A 20873-nucleotide genomic window follows, 5' to 3' on the forward strand; every position below is an offset into this window, starting at 1 on the left:
GACTTTGTGTTAACTCCCACACAGCCAGACAACCTTCCCGTTTACCCCCCGGTACCGGAACTCTATCATACGCCGCGCTCAGTGTTCAGAATTTTCATGCAGGCCGTACTGAGCGACTGTTCCTGGAGAAGAAGTGGAATGAGGTCCTAAGGGGGACTTGAGGAACAGCTACAAAGCAGAGCAGCAGTGCCTTGAAGCAGCCACATTAAAAGGAGTCCACACACAGCTCAGTGTTCTCAGGTCCCCGAGAGGGAACAGTTTTTTTTAACAAGGGCACAGACGTGTGTACATTTTGAAACTGCGCTGTAATTACTTCATATCCTCGTCTTCTTGTGCAGCGCATCATCACACTTACACATTAGCCTCCACCTGTCCATTTGTATCCCTCGCTTATATCTGGCCCTTTTATTTTTCACAGCAGAAAAGTACTGCATTTGTTTCCATGACTGTATCTTTGGAATTGGAAATTCATCCTCTCACTACAAACAGTACTGGTTTTAGAGAGATTGATAAGAAAAGAGCTATATAAATAAAGTGTATTATTCTTAGCCCGTCAGACTGTTGATGTTAGGCAGAATTAATCAAAAGGAAGGTATTTTTTCTATCAAATCGACAATATTAATATCATCACCAGTCTCTTTGTCTCCTTGTCTCTATCTGAAATGCTTGTATGATGCCACACTGTTGGATTTGCCAGGTGTGTGAAGCTGCCTCCCAGCATCTTGTTAGACTGTCTGGGGTGCAGTGACTTGTGCCTCAAGGAGGATGTATGGCAAGACAGGAACATGTGGGCACCAGGGGAGGAGATGGAGAGCCTCTGACCATCCTTTTTTTAATGACACTCTGATACTCAGCCTCAGGTCCAGTTGCAGCAGCAGCAGCAGCAGCAGCTGCTTTGTTTTAAATAAAGCAAAGCCGTGCTCCCAAAAGGGACAGTGTCTCATAACTTAGGAAATGAAAACAGCTGTCCACCACAGCAAGCACACTATACGGCATGCACGAGGAGTCAAAACAGAAAGAAGTGGATGCCAGTTATTCAGGGTATGCAAACACTGGTGCTCTGAGACTTTGTGCTACCTGCAGAATGCACTTATACATTCCATTCCATGCTTATATTTAATATAATATAAAAAATAATGCATGGCATATTGCCTCAGGTAATTACCGACCGCTCCGGAAAAAAAAAAATTATGTTCTAGACTAATCCTGTTGCTGGAGCCATGAACACATGAATCATGTTCAATCATTAATTATTAGGTCTTTTTTATTACTACTGTTAAATTTTGCTGTTATGACAGAACTCTATTTTAAGTATGAACATAGAGAAAGAAGTCATACGTGGAACACTCTGGGGGGGTTGTTTTTTTTTCTCTTGACAACATTTCAGTAACATCACAGTAGTTCTTTGTCAAGAAAAAAATCATTTCTTTGACTTATTTGTTCAGAATTGTAAACGCTAATCTGACAATTAGATATAGCCACTGTGGTATATGTACATATATATCCCAATATTTCGGTTTGTTGTCTTCCAGCCCTGCTGATGTCCACTGTGAGGGTCCACAACAGTTCAGCAGATTTGGCAGATCAGCAGTAGAGAGATTGTGGGCGAAGGCCAGGCTGTACACTGAGCTGAACCTCAGCCTTGCAGGCCCACATGCCTTCATTATTCAGTTGGAATCTATTGAGCATCTGGGGCTAAATTATTCATCAACATTGACCTAGTTCCAGGGTGCTAAGTTAGATACTTGGATGTCATCAGGCATTCTGATAAGAGCTGCTGCTGCAGTATGATAGCTGCCATGGGTAAACACAGTGTGTGCATTTGGAGCATAAGGCGCACCAGCCACCATTTTGTTATTATGGGCTGCACTTTTGTATATCAGAGCCCCCCTAGGTGTGTGAAGCTCAGTGCAAGAATAGGGAGGCATTCTTCATCCCGCGTCTAACCACGAGCCATTTCTATCTGCTCTCCCACTTGCTCACTCCCTCACTCTCGCTGGCACACTAATGATGTGTTGCTGCGAGAGTGAGTCCTAGGACAACAAACTCCTCCCCTTTAGCATGTGCCGGCGACAACTGTGGTCAGATCTGGACACTTGCAGGCCGCGCCATCAGAGAAAAATAGGTGCCAGCATGAGAAATAATGGGACACAGTCTGAGCAGGAGGATTAACAGAGTACTGATTCTCTGCTATTGGCACATTTGGAGCTTTGGCTTCAGGAGCTGGTGCCAATTATAGACAAGATATAAATAACATTTTCAGCTATTGGCCCAAAGTGTTTTGAGTATACACTTGATTTGATATATCCAGGATTAATGTGAGATAATGGCATTAAAATAAAAAAAAAAACACACACTAGGGCTTTGCCAAGAACAGTCTGAAGAATCTTGTGGGAGTACAAGATTTTTCTCACTTAACAATGATGGAGCTAATTATTTCTTTGATATTTTCAGTGAACACACTCAACATTATAATAAGCATCCTGGGATCCCGTTTTCACATAGAGATTAAGAAAACCTGCTCTGCTGCTAATTATTAAAAACAGTATAATAAATAACACTATAAATGAAGAAATGAAGTAGCTGAATATGGGGGGTCTTTTGCATGTTTTGCACCAATATCCTCAAAGGGAGAGACTCTCATGCTATATATATATTTATATCTATACAGTATGTGTGTGTGGTGGTGTGTGTGTGAATTTTCAAACTCACTGATCTATTAAAAGACAGGATTTCTGACATTCTGAACATTTAAACAGATCTTAACAAGCAACAAATTAAAAATATTAGTATAAAATGGGACATTATACTCCTTTGGAAAAAATAACATGGTTTTATACGTACAGTATATAACATAAAAACTGAAAGGCAAAAAGAAAACATCCTGCATCCTCAGTGGAATACATTACCGGGACAGTAGCGGGATGCTTTGGATAAACCTTTCAGATACCTTCAGCGTCCTCCTGACTTTCAGCTCGTCTCCAAAGAGACATGTTGTGTGCCAGAGAGCATTCATCAAATTAGAACAGAGAGAAAACAATGTGAAAACCAACGGCTCTCCATGGAGACATAGCATACGAGAGGTTATCGCAGAGACGGTGTCTCTCAAGCACCTGGGCCAGAAGCACACGGCATCCTCCCTGAAGAGCAGCCCCTCCTCTCTCCCCCCGTCTGCCTGCACATCCCTGGATTGAGAGGGGAACATACATTCAGGGGAGAGGTGTACAAATGTAGTGCATTGCAATAAAGCGCACCTGCTCCATACAGCGGTCAGTAAAGAGGTGCCACTGGACATTGGGCCACAGACGAGCGTTACCGGAGCTGTAGATAAACTTGCGTCGGGCAGATTGAGACTGCTGACCCAGCTTTAGCGAGCACATGCAGATCATGGGTCGGCGTGGACATCTCATTAAAGAGGACCGTTATCAATCCACAGAGATCGAAACCAGCATGACAGTGCTAAAGAAAGCATCAGGGCACCTTAGTCCGAGTCAGGCTGGATTTTCTTGGTCCACATCCCCTTTAATGGTTCAATCAGTGCATGAGCCAAGGTCAGTCAATAGCTTCTTTTTTTTAACGACAGACAGTAAATTTTTCTTTGTGCCTTTGTATACGCATCTCCCCCGACACCTACATTACACTGTATTCAACTTAACATAATCCAGTCTTTTTTGTGGAGAGGAAAAATGAGTAGGTTTTTTTTCTACAAAATGTCCTTTTATGCGTATTTCAGTCACCCAACTGTCTCTCAAGTTCATCTCAAAGGAGTTTGGGTTCTGTGGCTCTGAGTAGAGGCAGATAAATGAGCTGTGTTAAAGGTTTGCCATGGCTTCAGTGCTTTAGTGCTAGATTAATGATGCTTTGCAAGCCCCCCAGCCTTTGCTTTCAGCATTTTAGAAGTGCGTTCATAAAATGAACTACAGGTACATCTTGTTTATGCGCTTATCTATTGAAGCATCTTACCTGTGGGCATGATGCCCCTCGCATCAATAACTCCGCTGAGCTAATGAAGCCTCCCAAAAACATAATGTATTCACAGAAAACTCTGGAAAGCGATGCCATTTATGGGAGAAAAACAGTTTTTATTTTGAAGTAAGAGTCACAGCAGGGTCAAAGTCATCACATGGTTATCCCGTGTTATTTAGGACATCTCCCTTAGAAAAGATCTCCAGAGGTTTCAGTGTTCTTTCCTGGCACCCGAGCCAGGCTACCTGTCAGTTTTCATCATGGTGGCTAAATTGCATGGTAAGCCCCTCACATCGCCCGCATTGAATCGTCACGGGTGAAAAAGAAGCCAAGTGTTGGAGGAGGACACCATGAATTCGTAATGTTATTGGATTTGAACCAGGTCATGACCACATCAAAATGTTGACCTTCACACTAATCCTGGAAGGCAGACTGGTGCCCAGTAACACATGAATTCATTTTAGTGTTTATTTAGAGGCTTACCGCTACGACACACACACACACACACACACAAGATTCATTTAGAAGTGTAGCATAGTGTTGATATTTTGATAGGATCAATGGATTGGACTTTGAGGTGGCTTACAGTCTCCATCGAGTCACAGTTACACAGACCTTTGTCCTTGGAGGGTGAAATGACTATGGCATTATTTTATGGTGCAGTTATGAAATCATATATCATACTGCCCTGCCACTAGTTTGAAAGTCTCAAGTGGAATGAAATCCTACATTTATTTATTTATATTACTTATAATTATTTGTACAACTAAGTATTGTGTAAAGTTTACACTCTATAATAATTCCATAAACTCAAACAAGCAAAAATACGGACAAATAAATGCTCCAACTGGCACATTTATTTACAATTGGATTTGGTGTCTCTACCTTTAATTATAACATCAAACATTGTCTCGTAAAGAGATGAACCGACATGCGTGTTCATTATTGGATTCGACTGTGGCGATGGAGTTTCAGGGTTCACGCTTTGGCTTTGAGACCTGAACAAAGACACAGAAACATCTAAATATGAACGCCATACACCTCTGCTCAGGTAATCCTACGGGGAGTTAACCCACATCTACTGCACCCCCATCACGTTGCTTCCTCTCCGCCTCTCGCAAATAAATCTGAAGGACGGAGTTGAAGCGGGAGAGAGCGAGAGAGAAAAAAAAAAGAGGAAAAATGTGAAAGGTGGAGTGAGAGAGAATGAGAGTGGGAAGGTGGGAAGAACAGAGAGGGAGTATTGATTCCTTGATTCTCGTACCTCTGCCAGTGAGCGCATAGTGTCAAGATCTCCTGCCAGGAAAAACAAATCACAAGGCTGAAGTGATGGATGTGGCACTCCAGGATCCGGCGGTTTTGCCATCTGGATGGCCGACACTGTATATCAGCCTCATGCACAGCAAATTAAATTTACATTTGGACGGCTTCCCCGGGCCTTACCCAGCACAGATACACAAAAAAACAGCCATCCACCACAACTCCCTTAATGGCTTTGATCTATCATTTCCATGTCTATTACTATGTAAAGATGATGTCGGCCCATGTTCACAATGTCAGAATGATTTTACAGTCACAACGGAATTGCATTATGTGCAGCCAAATGGATATTGAAATGACATCACCTTTAATTTCCGTTAAGATGAGTCAATACTAATCCAACTTGCAGAAATCTCCCAATGCACAGTCAAACATCAGTGAAATAATGGCTCAAATTGAATAAATTCATCTTCATTTTTGGAACCTAATGCATCTCTCATCGTTGTTAATGCATACCCCCAGAGTATATAATACCTAAGTAGAATGAATATTGTTAAGCATTCCTTTGGGGATATATAAATAAGCATCAGAGGGAGGAGTAGATGTGCAAGACTAAATGTATAGCAGTAGGTTATTCAGCTAAGTAGAGCACCGTCACTGAAACTCTTAACGCAGCCCCAAAGAGGCTGCCATGCTTAAGTGAAATGACCTTTAACGCAGAGCTGATCAAATGGCCTAAAGCAATACTATTAAAGACCACTGCAGCAGAATGTTTTACAGTGTGCTGTTTTCTGCTCTTTTGTTTGCCCTTTACCTTTTTGGAAGAGTAAAATGTATTGTGTTTGGCAGATGAGGAAGTGCATTGAAATTGCTCTTGGAATATGTGATAATATATGTCATCCAATGAAAAGCATTCAAACCTCCAACACTCTGGCGTTCGTTCTCAGGCTCCTCTCCGAGCTTTCATGGCTGGTTGTCCTCTGAATGTCAGAGGTGTGTTGTGATGCCTCTCGATAATCCCTTGAAGGGCCATGCGAAGCCACACACACACACACTCTAGCACAAATTGAGCATGCGACTTGACAATTGCGCGTCGGACATTAGCCTCCACTGTTCCTCAAAGAATCAGATCTAATTTCTGAAAGCATGGTAACAGCTGCTACAGCACGCCGCGCAGCGTGTGACCGTGTTGACAGATAAATCCAGCAGCCAAATAGTGAAGCTGTCTGGATTCACATCTCATCTGTCCTGCTTCTCCCTAAACTTTACCCTCCGGAAACCCCACTATTGTATATTTTACTCCACTGATGCAGCAGAGTATACTGCGCCCTCACCAGTTGTGCGCCTCTCTCTTTTCAGACGACCGACGACTTGCTGGTGGCATCGGCTGAATGTCCAAGCGATGATGAGGACATTGATCCCTGTGAGCCGAGCTCAGGTGGGTTAGGTTAGTCATCTCTTTTTTTTATTCTACTTCTCTCTGGGTGTGTCAGTGTGTCTCTGTGTGTGTCAAAGCCGACCCCCATCCAGACACTCCAGGCTACACGCACCACGTTTAAATGAGCAGACCGGAGTCTTAGTTAGAGCTTGAGCACTTCTCAGAGGCAGAGTTGCTTTTCTTGTATGTGGCTATACCACTGACTTCATAATAGAGCAAGCTGGAGGCGCTCTATTAGTTCTGTCTGGGAAGCTTCCACTACAGAGTGTGTTTTTTTTTTTTCTTCATGTTTTTATATTCCAGTGTCCTGGAGCATCAAATATAACTGCAGTAAAATTTTACATTCATTCATGGCTGTAATATTCATGGTCTATTTATGTAAGCGGTTTAGCCATCAACCTTATGTCGGAATCATTTTTGAAAGAAGCGTGTATTTGTTTGTTACATTTTAAGATCAGTGCCAGTCTCATTCTGTATCTGCCCACTTAATATGAAGCCGCAGTCAGGATTAGCTAAGTTAAACAGAAAGCGGGAGGAAAAAGCTGGCGTGGATTGTGTCTATTTGTGTATTAACACACTATTTTCTTTGCTTCATTTACACAAAGACTAATTTAAAAAACAAAAAAATAAGCTTTTTGGGACTATGTATTAGTTCTTTACTGATCCTGCCATGTTTATATTCCTCACAACAGCAGGTGTTATTGTTATTGAGCTGCAGTCGTTTTAACTGTCCAATATTCATCTTCATCAATTTATGGTATTGGTTTATGGGCAAACAGGGGTATCCACAGAAAGAAAGACAGTGGAAATACAGACAAGACATGCTTGTAATGATCAGAGCCGCGTGACACCAACACAGGAGCAAGGAGGGCAAACCCAGGCAGCAGCAGTATGTGAAGACTGAGGTTTACACCTGTCCCCACTGCTGTTAATTAAGTTGTGCCGGGAGCGGTGAGAGTTTTTTTCCTGTTGTTTCTCGTGTACCCATTTTCACGATATCTCCTTTTCACAGCCCATGGAGCTTATGATTGTAGCACATATCACACACATTTCTCTGCATAAAACAAACACCCAAATCTATTTTGGTCAATAAGTTTAAACCTTGTGTTCGAGAGCCCTGGTGAATTATAAATGAAACAAAGCACTTCTCTTTCCCCTCCAAGTGTGTCCAAATGTCACTGCTTTATCAGCTTTACTTTGACAAATTGGGATTGTAAATGTTTGTTCCCTTCAATGCTGCCAGACTTTTAATCTCTTACCTTGCCACACATGGAAGGCAATTAAGTCTAACCTTAGTGCCCGCCTATGAATAGAAGGATTTTCAAATGCATTCTGAAGTGATGAGAACAGAGAACAATTAAATCCAGACCCAAGGCCCCCACTCCATCTAGCTGTGCTATTGATCAGTGTGTGGTCATAAAACCTTCACTAAATTAATGTCTGCCCCACGGCAAAGACTATCAACTTCCTGCTCTCTCTTCTTTCCTGTTCCCTTTTGCCTTACACTTGCAAGATTAGCTTTGCCACAGTTCCTATAACTCTCACATGGCTCATTTGAGTGATATTCCCGATGGACAGCATCACAATAGCTACGTCCAATGTACATCTGCTAACACTGACAAATGCCACACACAAGAGATTGGTTTGTGTACTCATTCACACCAGCAGCTTGCATTATGATATTTTTTGACAAGGGCATCTGCCAAAACATCAGTTGTGAACTGTGTGATGCACGGGGACGTGCAGTCCCAGAGCAGAGTATCCCTCTCCCTCTGTGATCACTGAAGGGGATTTGACACCAGAGCTTCTGGCTCCCTGGGAGGCAGCTGTCGAGCACCGTATCCTGATTAATATCTACATTCAGAACCATTCACACGCTCCACCAAGCACTCACCACATCTCAGATGGTGTTGCTGTGCACAAAAGAACCGGATCCACTCTTGCCCATAAAGAACTACTTCCTCATATTACTGTCCAGCCAATTCCTTTAATGACACCGACAATATATCATTTTTCCTTTGCAACACCTTGACAATCTGCTCAGTCTGCAAACTCAAAGCAGGAGACAGATGCAGGCCCCTTTGGTATGTCCCTCTCTCTCCCCCTCTCTCTCTCATACACAGCCCCTGTGTACTGTAGGGTAATGCTGATGCATAAGTGGTCCATTATCTATGGGTCTATTATGTGAGTTATCTATGGCCCAAGGTCAGCTGACATCATCAGCGTCTTGTCCCACAACATCAGCCACTGAGTGACATCAATCGGGTACATTTACCTTTTGCCTTTATTTCCTCTTCCTTGTGGAAACCATGGAGAACCAGTGGAACCAGCGGAGCTTATCACCCAGCAAGATTCCGATTAGACCATACTGCAGCAAATCGAATCCTCCCCCTGGTTTGGGAAACCACAAAGGAATATACAGGCACTGTAATACTGATACTGATCAGTAATAGGAAGCTGCTTTTCGGGAGTGTGCATATACAGTCGTACTCAGACACTGAATAATCAGGCACACGTTAATGCATATATTTAGTTGCAATGGCCACTGTGATTAATGATAAACGGGGCTAATTTAATTTAATTGAACAAACTGCAATAACATCATGACCTAATGTGCTTTTCGGGCTATTCGTGTTTTGGATAGCTGCCGTATAAATTCTGACATTTATCTCAAACTAGTTAAGCGTTTTTTAACAAAAGTCCCTGTGTGCATGTGTTGTGATTATGTATCCTTAAGTGTCAGCAATCACCGGCAGAAAATATAGATGTGGTCTCGGGTGTATGAAAATAGCTTGGCAAACACTTCAAGACTCTGGCTGGTGCTGATTTTCAGGTACCAACCTCAGCTTTCATTCTCAAAGTTAATGGAAGAGGTTGCTGAGCTGCATGGGGTCAGATGGAAAGAATATCTCTGTCCTACCTGCTTCATTTCATGGGCGTCATGTAGATTGTTGATGGAGGGCAGCTGCTGCACAGAGAGACCCATATTCAAGGTTACATCTCGCATTGCCTTTGTTCTCCATTATTTGTTTTTTACTCTGCTGCTAGTCCCCCATTCTTGTTCAAATATTGCTAAATTCTACTTGCTATATCTGGATTTCTTAGATAATGATGCCTACTGACGTGTGACATTCGTCGCGCTGGTTAAGTCCAAAATATCAAATATATTCCTCCAAGTATTTCAGGGTAAGCGCGTTAACCCAAAAGATGGAGTGAGTGTGTTGTTGCTGAATGCAGATAAACTGTAGGAAATGGACAGTGAAGTGAGTATAATGTGAAATTAAATGTTCAAAATGAAATGCTCGGATTCCTTTTTTCCCTTCTTGTTTTACTTGCACTTCTCCGATCCGTCTCCCATATTTTTTTTGCAGCAGAGTTCTTAAAAGTAGAAAGTTATATCCCAATATAACACTTGCCGCATCAACCGTCGTTTGTCTTTTTATGTGTTGATGTATGCAGCCGTCTTCGTTTCACAAGAAATCTCATTATTCTCAGTTTCCCTTGCCTGTCACTTTGGATTGCCTATAGGCAGGTTAAGGTTAATCATCTCTAGTTTGTGCTTCTGTCCATGCGCTCTTATCTTTTTGTGTTTCCTGGCGCTTTTATTTCAGTGACATTAGCAGCTGATAATGTGTTTGACATTTGTGTTAATAGACTTAATGTATTGTTGGGCAACCAATACATAGAGTAAATCAAAAAAATCAAATGGCAAATTAATATGTTTTCTTTAACCCTATGGCAACGGCTGTAATGTCAGTAAAAGAAAAAGGGACTAAATCATTGTTTTAAAAGTGGCTGTGAGATTAATGAAATACCAAGAGCGCTGTGCTGTCTTAAGAGGTCACTGTCCACATTTAATAGGTTATTCAATCATACCCAGCTGTTTATTCATTCTTTCCTTTGTTGAGCACAGTGGCACGCACATCGCCAGCAGTCTGCTGCTGCTAGAAGAAATCCTTTAACAAATGGAAAAAATCGCCTTCTCAAAACTGGATTCGTACTGAATGCGATCGGAGCTGATGCCCACTGAAACATCCCAACGACCTTCAAGCATAGCACAAAACATTTCTGTGTACTTTGACAATTTGCAGAAAAGCTCAAAGAATCTTGCCTCTTTTTTTTGTTGTTTCCCTGCACTCTTTCAACAGGGATCGTGTCATTCAAGCTTTCTCTCTCTCTCTCTCTCTCTCTCTCTACACCCTATTTTAAATCAAGCGTGTTCTGAGAGAAAAAAAACAGGATTTCACACTCACTGCCACTCTCTTCACTGATCCTGCCATGTTTATATTTTCAATTACTTTTATTTTTTGACCACGAGCCGTCACTGATGCTCACGCTACGAGGCACTTTAAGTAAGTAGGACATGAACGACTTTGCTTTCCAAAAAAGGAAGCCCTGCCAGAGGTCAATGATGATGATAGTACAAGTAAATTATGGCTTTAAAACACCACCCACAATGTGTCATTTGATTTGATATTTTAACTGGCACCTCTTTTTGACCTCTGATCTGTGCGCTTAGTATCCCGGTACATCATATGTTGTTTTGAGAAATGACACCAAAATACTACTCCCATGTCGTTACCTAGCAGCTTCTGATTATCTCGTCAAGCTTTGCGCCTACAAGTCTAATCAAGAGATTAATTTCATACGAGTGTTCAAGCCGAGTAAGCATTACCTTCCTCTTTCATCTCACCCCCGGGTTTGGCTTAAACTGCACCACACCTTTCCACTGTGCTAAATCCAACACCATTTAATCATTCCCACTTGGACCTCATTTCAAGCTTGCTCAGCTCTCAGTTCATCATCCACCATCGGCATGAGCGCAGCCACTTCAGACTCAAACATGCGTGCTGTCATCAGGCACACTGCCAGCATGTCACAAGTACAGGATGGCCTGTATCACTTCTTGAGGACACTCGGATAATTAAAGAGGGAAGAGGGATTTAATAAGTGTTTGGCCGAGCGGCAGAGATGGAGTGACCTGTCTGCAGACTGATCCCCAACTATATGACGGCTCAGACAGCTTGTGATTATGAGTGGATATGTGCAGCAAGAAGATGGTCTCACACTAATCTGGCTGAATTACAGCCATGTGTCACTTGGTAGCCTTGCTTTAAAGGCATCCCGCAACCACTTAATTTAACCCGGGTTAGTGGTTCAAAGTGAACTGTGGCGTTAAATTTAAGACTGGGTTCAACATGTAACCCAACAATATCAACACCAAACCAATGAGACACCAACTTCCTACACTAACAAAATAAGACAAATATTAAATAGGCAGTGCTCTTGACTGTGAGGAGATTCTATCATAGACCCAAGACTATTTACGACACGTGTGCATTCATCACTGCACAACAACACAGGGTAAATGTGACCACCACACCACATGCTAGAAGGAGTTCTATCCAATATAACTGCTCCCCACCCACTGCACTGCCTAGAAATAAAAAGAAAACACCAGGTTTACACAACTTTAAAATACAGTTCAATATACACAACACGAGTCAGAAAAATATGCCCCTTGAAGGGTTGAAGTTGTGGGATTATTTGGGTTTTAAATGACATAAAATGACTGCAATTACAACTCATCACTCCATACATCTTTAAAGATCTGGACAAACTCAGGCAACTCCAGACATGGGTACACTAAATAAACAAAACACAAGACAATAAAATCTTTATTCTAAAAAACACAAATGGTCTTTTTGACTCATATATCTTACCTGCAGAGACAAAACAGCCCTGCCACACATCTACCTGGCATCGGAGCAGACAAAGGAAGAGTAATGGCTACCATCTGTCCATATAAAGGTGGAGAGTTTTTACTCGGCCTGCCTGTAAAGACGCCGCTCTACATTTAGATGCGCGCTCTGACGATAATCTTTCAGAGATGCTATGCTGCAGGTTCCAGTGTCACTGTTATCACCGTCTTACCATATTAACTTCATTATTTAAACTATCTTTGCCTGATAAACCAATGTGTGTCATGACAGTGCGTCCATTTGCCAAACAGCGCTGTCCATGTGCTCCCTACACAGTACTCTTCACCTATTGCCATCACAAGATAATGAAAGGTCATGGCCATTCTGTCTTTTCAATATATCCTAAGTAGTCCTGGTTGCTTCATTACCTCTCAGCAAGCTCCATGTTCACCTGAAGTTATACCCTCCTTTGTCCGTTGCTCTCGTCAACCCGCTCACACTGTCACAAATTACCAAACAAATGAACCCTCTTGCTGCAGACAAATGAGGAGAAATAGGCTTTGAAGAGGACCATTTATTCAAATCCCACCTGACAGAGTGGAATCTCTGATCCCATTCCTCTCCTTTGGAGCATGAGGCGAAATGAAGTCAGGCAGAAATAAAAGGAATCACATTGGGAATTGCACAGGCTTTCTTTAAATGACAGGTTCCATCGCGCAGAGCTAATATCTGATGCAAGCTCATGTATCTTTACTCAATTCACTTAAAACTAAGGGAAAACATCAAATGAACCCTGGAATAATCGCAGCACTAAAACCACTCCTCACTGCCGCTCTGTATTTAACATTACCAGTCAAGCTATTTTCCTTTCTTCGCTTACATTTACTGTATTTGTCAGGGTCACGTTTATGATCGTCTGTGATACTTTGTTCCCATTTTCCTCTGTGCTTCTGTTCTGCAGGCATCTCACCAAGGTCTGGTGAAAGCAAATGACCTGTGGCCAAATTAAACAAAACAAAATACTAGGTTCTCGTTGTGAATAATACAGCTCGGACAACGTTATGGTCTGAATGTGATACTGTAATTTAAGTCTCACTCTGGAATGAGCCAGAGAGGGGCATAGTTATTCTGGCAGCCCCTGCAATCCTTCAAAAGTTAACCCCCCTGGGTTTACCTCTATCACTTCACAAGTGCACCCCTGCTATGCTGCCATGAAGCTAGGCATCACTTTAAGGTCATTTTCCCCATGTCTAATTTTACCGTTGGGTAGGCTCGAGTAGAGCATATAAGAGCAGCCATCATTTTAAACACTCGTTTCAGGCGTTATTTCTCGCTCACTTTATGCGCCTCCATTCTGAGGTGATGGACTGCTAATGAACAGACAGGCACGTGTATTTGGACGGAGGTCTTATGAGGCGGTCTCGAAAGGCCATCTTCTCCGCCATAATACTTTGCCAGAGAGCTCAGCTTGAGGGCTCCATGGGTGGAGCGGGCAGGGTTTACAGCCATGCTCATGGGTGACAAATGAGCCGCATCATCAAGTGTATCAGATAATCTCAGCGACCACAACAGATCCCCGTCTGCTATCAAGTGACTCTTTGACAAGCTAACTGCAGTTTTAATCCCATAATGAAAGGGGAACAAAAACTGTGGACTGTTGATTTGGGGCTTCTGGAGTCTCTGTGAATAGAGCCTACAGGGTGCCAATCAACAGATCCTGCCTAGAGGAAATAAAGCCCAGATCCTGACGCGTTAGATCACTGAAGGAAGAACAGTGCACTATACTGTTGCCACATTTTTAATCCCTGATATGGCAGACTGAGACCACCTGCCTCCAGAACTCTTCCAACTCTGTCACCTCGCTGTAGGAGCCAGCTGTGGTCTCATTTACAACCCTCACGCTGCCACATCCACAGTTAACCTCCTTCATCCTTCATCAACCTGCTTTGCTCTCTCCGCGCTCAATCCTGTGACCCCCGTTCAAAGGATGGATAGCAAACATAAAAGTAACTCGCCATTAATGCACGCACCGTGGCTCGCTATAGGAAAAAGCCATGTCAACCAGTGGCTTTTGCCTACAAGGCGAGAGCATTCTTCAAACCTGTCTGAAAGCATAAGAGGGCTTGTCACAAGCAGAGCTAATCTGTTGCAACGCTTAGTCACACTCAATCCCCCAGTTGTAGTGTGCTCATGTCCTTGAATGTGTGCTGGCATTGGGAATATACTTGGGCTACTGATCGGCCTAACTACGGAGGAAAACATGTCAATGAACTGCTGCAGCATCTCCTCTTCCTGGCAGACAGTGGGCCCCCTCTCTTAAAAGTTCACATTTTTCTTGGCCTTTCGTAGCGCATGGAAGAGGTCCACCTCCACAAGAGATTCGTACCATCTGTGTGGGTCATCAGAGAAGAGTATGCCATTCAAAGTGATGTTTGTCTAAACATTAGACTGTCACTCCAAAAGAGCCATGAATGCAATCAAAGGGGAGCTTTGTCTTCGACAACCATTAAGGCTGAGTGAGACACAAGAGAGATAAGAATGAAGAGCACTATCAGAGACTAAAGAGTGCTGTATTATAACTTGGATTGCAGTCAGAACGGAAAGTGGGCCTGCCGATACTCCCTCCCTTATTCACTGGTGAACATGATTCCCTAAAGTGCAGCATACATTGACAAAAGTAGTTTTTTCTGTAATCACTGTTACAGTGATGGATAGTTTAGGCCAGAAACTATATCTTTTACAAACTGTAGTAACAGACTTTACTGCCATGTGACGTGAAACATATGCAGCTAATTTTCTGTATAAAACAGTGCAGACTTCACACTGTGCATTTCCAGACGCTGATAATTTAACATTCAAAATTCATCTTTGCGTTATTGTACACTGTGATAGATATATCCAATGCAAGCATGGATATTGGAGGTCTAGATATTGCTTTGGAAATGTCTGGTTGTACTCTTTGTAATGTGAGTTATAGATACCTAGTGACCTATACTGTTGTTTTTACTCATGTTTAAGAATGTCCCACAAATTCATTGTCGCTCATGCTCAGAAAAGTTAGTGAAGTTATGAAAAAAAAGGTGACACCACAGAACAAGGTGATTAAGATGAACTTCAATAGGAGCAAAAATGTTGTTTTTCATGTCTCTGTCTTTTAATGATGGAGAGTCACTCTGTGATGTGGATACCGGGTTTGAACTCAGTGTCATTCCGATGAAGAACAAAGGATTGAATAATGAAGAGGCGATGTCGCGGTTTCTAGTTTAGAGCGAAATTTGGTTCCATATCAAAGCTGAAGATTACAGTTGTTTTTTTGTTTTTTTTCCTGAAACCAATATGCCCTTGGAAAGACACAAGTATCAAAAGTCAAACAGCAAAAGTGAGATAGTTTGAAACTTCCTCACATGAATATTAATGAATGTTCATATGAATATTGAAGTTACTATTAATGTATAATATGTTCTATACATGTGCTCATATATAGCCATGTCTCAGGCATATGTTTCAATATATAATATGGAGTTCTTTAAATTGGCTCTCTATAGCCTTGCCCAGTGAATGTCACAGCTGACCTTAAAAGCTTTAATATGTTTAATGCACAGTGCTGTAGCCCCTTGACAGCACTAATGAAGAGCCGACTTCAAATAATGCTCTCACATAATCTACTGTATCACGGTGGCCTTACGTATATGCAGAAGAACATATATAAACTATACGTGTTCAGGATGTGCATAAATGTGTAAGTGGGAATAATGTCACCTCATATTCTTCAAAGTATTTCACTAATAAACTCAAAGGTCTTAAACTATAAATCACTGTGCGCAATTTGACCTGAACAAAATAAGAATTGAATATGTTTTTATAAACTTAAATGAAAAGCCCAAAATAAATTAAAATAAAAAAGCAAATCACACCCACTGTGTTTTAACCCACTTAATTAAAAATCATGCTTCACCACGTAGTGCAGTGTACACTTAAATGATGCTTCAATAGTATTATGTAGTTTTGATACAGTTAAGATTCTTTGACCAACAAAGGTTACAAAATGACAGCGTACTTTACCAGACACTAAAACGTTACCCAGTAAAGAAAATAGATAAATAATTAAATCAATCATAATTCTACGTTGTCTTTTGTTTTTGTTTTTTCCCAATGCCAACATTCTCTTGCAATTACGTCACGTCTTCTCCTCCTGCCAGTAAATGGCCTTTAAAAGAATCTTTAACATCCGTCCATCCATCATCGACACTGCTTAGCAGCCAGTCTCAGCTGACATTGGCAGAGAGGCAGGTTACGTCCAGACAGATCGCCAGACATCAGTCCAGCGCGGGGACAACACACGGAGACAGCCATTCACAGTCACTTTCACATCTGGACAGACCTGATTGAGGTCATTAGGATGTCCAGGTACAACCATCAGTCACATAGGCAGCACAACTTATACCGAGTTTTAGGTTATTACTCTTAGTTTGTCTCGCGCAAATACAAATGCAAGTGTAAATCTTCCCGTCAAGGACGTGTGATCTGTACCCAGCTGTAAATCATTCAAGACGCTTTCATTTCCAAATGTTTGTGAGGAGTATTTGGATTTTGCAAATGCGTCAAAAGCTTAAGCAGAAATGATGACTCTGACAAAAACACACACAGAGAGAGATGTGCCAGGAGGACTGGATGATATCGGGGGGGGCTTATGTGTTTTCAGAATATGCTCCATTATGTGGCACCGTTTCAGAGCAGACGTGGGGACAGCCTTTGGCAAAAATCTGCTGAGTCAAATGAAGAATTGTTTCTCTCTGAAGGATTTATTTTCACACATGACATGATACAGTCGTGCCGCCTCAATTTACAGCGAGTTGTTGTAAATGTGGCGTCGCGATTCATATCTGTGCCGTACAGCATGTTCGAAACGGTGCATTTTTAAACATCCCTGTCTTTCTTTTCAGCCTTACTTCAACCTTCAGCAACTCTCTCCTTAGTACGGCATCTCACCACCACTCTCCCAAATATGAACAATACCGAGAATTATAAATATCATCAGAATAATGCTCTGCAAAAAAAAGTATGACACTGTGACGGGATAAACAGCATGCACTTAAGCCTAAGTCTAAATATGTCCAGCTCCTATTTTTATTGAAAACCCTTATCTACTTAAGTTTCTTCCGTGTCTTCTAATATTGACTGTCATTTCAAAGCGATGTCCACAGTAATCTTGGATTTTGTGACAATCAAAAGATACTGCAAGTTAAGAGTAAGATAAATCCTCTGTTTTTGTTGTCAGCTAAAACTGTCACCGTTCAGATTTATTTTAATACATTTAGTCAGAAATAATCTATCTGACTGCTACCATCTCATCTTTAACCCCTATGTCATTTCATTTCAGATCACGAATGATTGACCTTGTCGGTTTGTGTCTCTTCTCATTGTGGAATTGTACTCTTTTCTATAATGGAGCAAAGGCATTCATATTAGCAACATCTATATTTTTGCTTTAACACCTTTGAGGGATGACGTCAGCATCATCTCCATAAATAAAGTTATTATAATAATAACTAGAACATGTGAAAGATGGAGGGCTAAAGATCATTATAGCTAATCCTGTCTCTGTTCCCCTTGCAGCTAATCCTACTGGATCTGGACCAAAGGGTTTACCAGGCACGACGGAGGTGTTCAGAGAGTCCAGCAGCACAACAGGAATGGTGGTTGGCATCGTAGCAGCAGCGGCGCTGTGCATTCTGATCCTGCTCTACGCCATGTACAAATATCGGAACAGAGATGAAGGCTCGTACCACGTCGACGAGAGTCGCAACTACATCAGCAACTCCGCACAGTCGAACGGCACCATCGTCAAAGAGAAGCCGGTCAACACTGCGAAGACCTCGAGCAAGAACAAGAAGAACAAGGACAAGGAGTACTATGTGTGATTGTCAAAGCTTTGGTCTTAACCAGACAAACCTTTATGAAAATAGACAAATCAGGACATCAAAATGTGTACAGTATAATAACAAAGATGAACATTATTTAGTCATTTTTCCTAAAAGACAATGCTCTAAAAAGTACATGTGAAAAATGAAAAAAAGAACTATCTGGACTCAAGCACCGGAGACGGAATACACACAATACAGACAGAGAATGATGGAGATGTGGCTCTGACAACCAGAGGAAATGAACTACATACATAATATAACATGTCAAACAACTTTTAACCCATCAGTGACTTGTTTCTCGGCCGTGACGACGTAAACGAAGGAGCACGGATGCACTTTGCCAAGAGAGGTACAGCGTTACGAACTTTGTGTTTTCATTTGCATTGCCTGTGTTTGTGTGGTTGGGACTCTTTCCTAGAGAAAATTACACAATGCATAAATAAAAACGTACATAAACACGCCAAATATTCGAAGCAGAGAAAGAGATAGTGATCGGGTTGATGGTGATCTCAACAAGGAGGGAAAAAAAAATCCCCTGATGGACGTCAGTGGAATCAGCCAAAGTACTCACTGAAGAGGAGATGATGGCCAGCAGAGACTAACACCGGGCTGAAGGAGCCACCGCAGCATGGAGATCCTAACGGATGGCAATTTCTCTTGAAAGACTATTATTTAAAAGAATACGTCCATTGTGCCACTAAGTAAAATCTGGAGGCCTTCGTTTTCACACGACGTGAACACAAAGGAAAGAGAGTTTTCTCAGAGTGCTGAGGACGCCGCTAACGCCATCACTCCCGAGCCATGCACGCAAAATAATCTGATTACAGTACATATGTTTATATACAGTACAACCACATCTATATGTGCTTTCTGGACTGTGACAAAGTGGTGTTTTATAGCCTGTTGTATAGATGATGCTAACTATAACTGCTCCTCTACCATTTTTGGAATAAAACAAGAAAAAAAAAAAAGACATAAATGTTATTACGTGTTGCTAGTCATAGACGATTTTATGAGGACATCTGCATTTTTATCAGTTAAGTAATTATTTGATTTCCCCTGCTTTCTTTTTTTTTGTTTTGTTTTTTTAAAAACATGTGTTCCTACATAGTTTTTATACAAATCCCATCCAGAGATACATAATCCTGGAGCAGCCATAGCCTATCCATTCCCCAAAACTGCAAAAGGCATTAACTGTGGGTGGACAAGTGTGACGGGACAACTAACTGTACATGCATCTGTTAAGGATACTGGTAGAATCACTGCCTTCCTTCTCAATCCTGACGTACAGTACATGCATGAGAAGGCTCAAGAACATGAATGATGATGACGGATGATTAATATAAATTAACTTGCTGTGTGTGTGTTTCCAAGTGGTATTATAAGATTGTCTGACGTGTGCTGACACAAACGAGAGGAGAAGCTCAAAATCGGTCTCCATTCCAGCTGTCCTGTGTTTGTTCTGTCATTCTGTCCGTCAGTTCTGCTTTCCAGAGACCTGTACTTTTAACGTATGAGTATGAGGAACATGACCTTGAACTATAAATGATGATTATAAATTCTCATTGTTTGCTCCTCTTTCATTTCCTCTTCGGCGTGTTTTGTTTATGTTCCGATGTAACTCCAACTTCTTGTACGCTGCGGAAAAAAATATGGAGCGCTATATATATATTAAAAAAAATAGTTTTGGAAAGTCAGATAAATAAAATATCTCCTAAGTGAACTTAAAACCAGTCTACTGACAAAATGTATCAGAGCAACATGCAGCTTTTCCACCTGTTCTCCTTTTAACACCCACTTCAGTAAAGCACTACTCCAGGGATTTAGTATTTAGCTGTGATAGTACTCCAAAAGCCATATAATCAGAGATGGTTTGTTACAACACTAAGCACAAGTAAGATCTTAGAGATTCCGCTTCAGGTTTTTTGTGTGTGTGTGTCAGACTTTGCTCTTGCACCCATTCATGCTGAATTATGACTTAAATATAAAGTAAGAAATGAAATTTCTCTTTAAATCTGTAAGAGAGGACGATTTCATCCGAGGATGATTTTCCTCCATGGGTTATCTGCAGGTTTTTGGACATCCAGCAAGCAAGACACATAGGCAACATATTCAGTGCTATTAAACAAAGTGGATTCAGTGGTCCAAAATTGACGACACCTATCCAGGCACACTGGTCTCCAGATGAACTGTTCGCACCCCATCAGATAAGATGCCTCCGTTCTCGTTGCCCTGCGAAATTAACTCTACCAAGTACCAAGCTGTGCCGTGATTTTAAATTAGAATCACACACTGTGAACCTCATAGTTGAACACCTTTCCAAAAAGCTGGTGATAGTCTGACTAAGGGTCAAAGTAGTTGACAATACTTGACAGTATGTAGGGTACACACAGAGACAAACATTTAAGTAAGCAGTGCTTTAACTCAACACTATTTATCTAACTCTTTACACCTAGCACAAGTACAGGAAGTACAGGAGATACAGTGGCAGCAAACAGATGGTTCCTCAGGAGAGTCTACCTGACTGTCGTTATAGCTTTTCATCAGCTGCTTACGCAGATTTTCTAATGCGATAACGTGTGC

General features: G+C 41.6%; 1 protein-coding gene across 31 annotated transcripts in view; it reads left to right on the forward strand.

Moving 5' to 3' along the window:
* The window catches only part of LOC122782306 (neurexin-1a), a 215725-nt gene extending 195870 nt beyond the window's left edge, over window positions 1–19855 (forward strand). For 22 of the 31 annotated variants that reach the window (XM_044046616.1, XM_044046637.1, XM_044046623.1 and 19 more), the window contains 2 exons: window positions 6586–6673; window positions 17983–19855. In XM_044046616.1, coding sequence (XP_043902551.1) covers window positions 6586–6673; window positions 17983–18287 — 393 coding nt within the window. In that variant the 3' untranslated portion in view covers window positions 18288–19855. The remainder of the gene's footprint in view (window positions 1–6585; window positions 6674–17982) is intronic. The other 9 variants (XM_044046648.1, XM_044046618.1, XM_044046625.1 and 6 more) reach the window with 1 other exon arrangement.
* The last annotated feature ends 1018 nt before the right edge of the window (window positions 19856–20873 follow it).

This window comes from Solea senegalensis, linkage group LG15, assembly GCF_019176455.1.
Source record: "Solea senegalensis isolate Sse05_10M linkage group LG15, IFAPA_SoseM_1, whole genome shotgun sequence".
Taxonomy (NCBI): domain Eukaryota; kingdom Metazoa; phylum Chordata; class Actinopteri; order Pleuronectiformes; family Soleidae; genus Solea; species Solea senegalensis.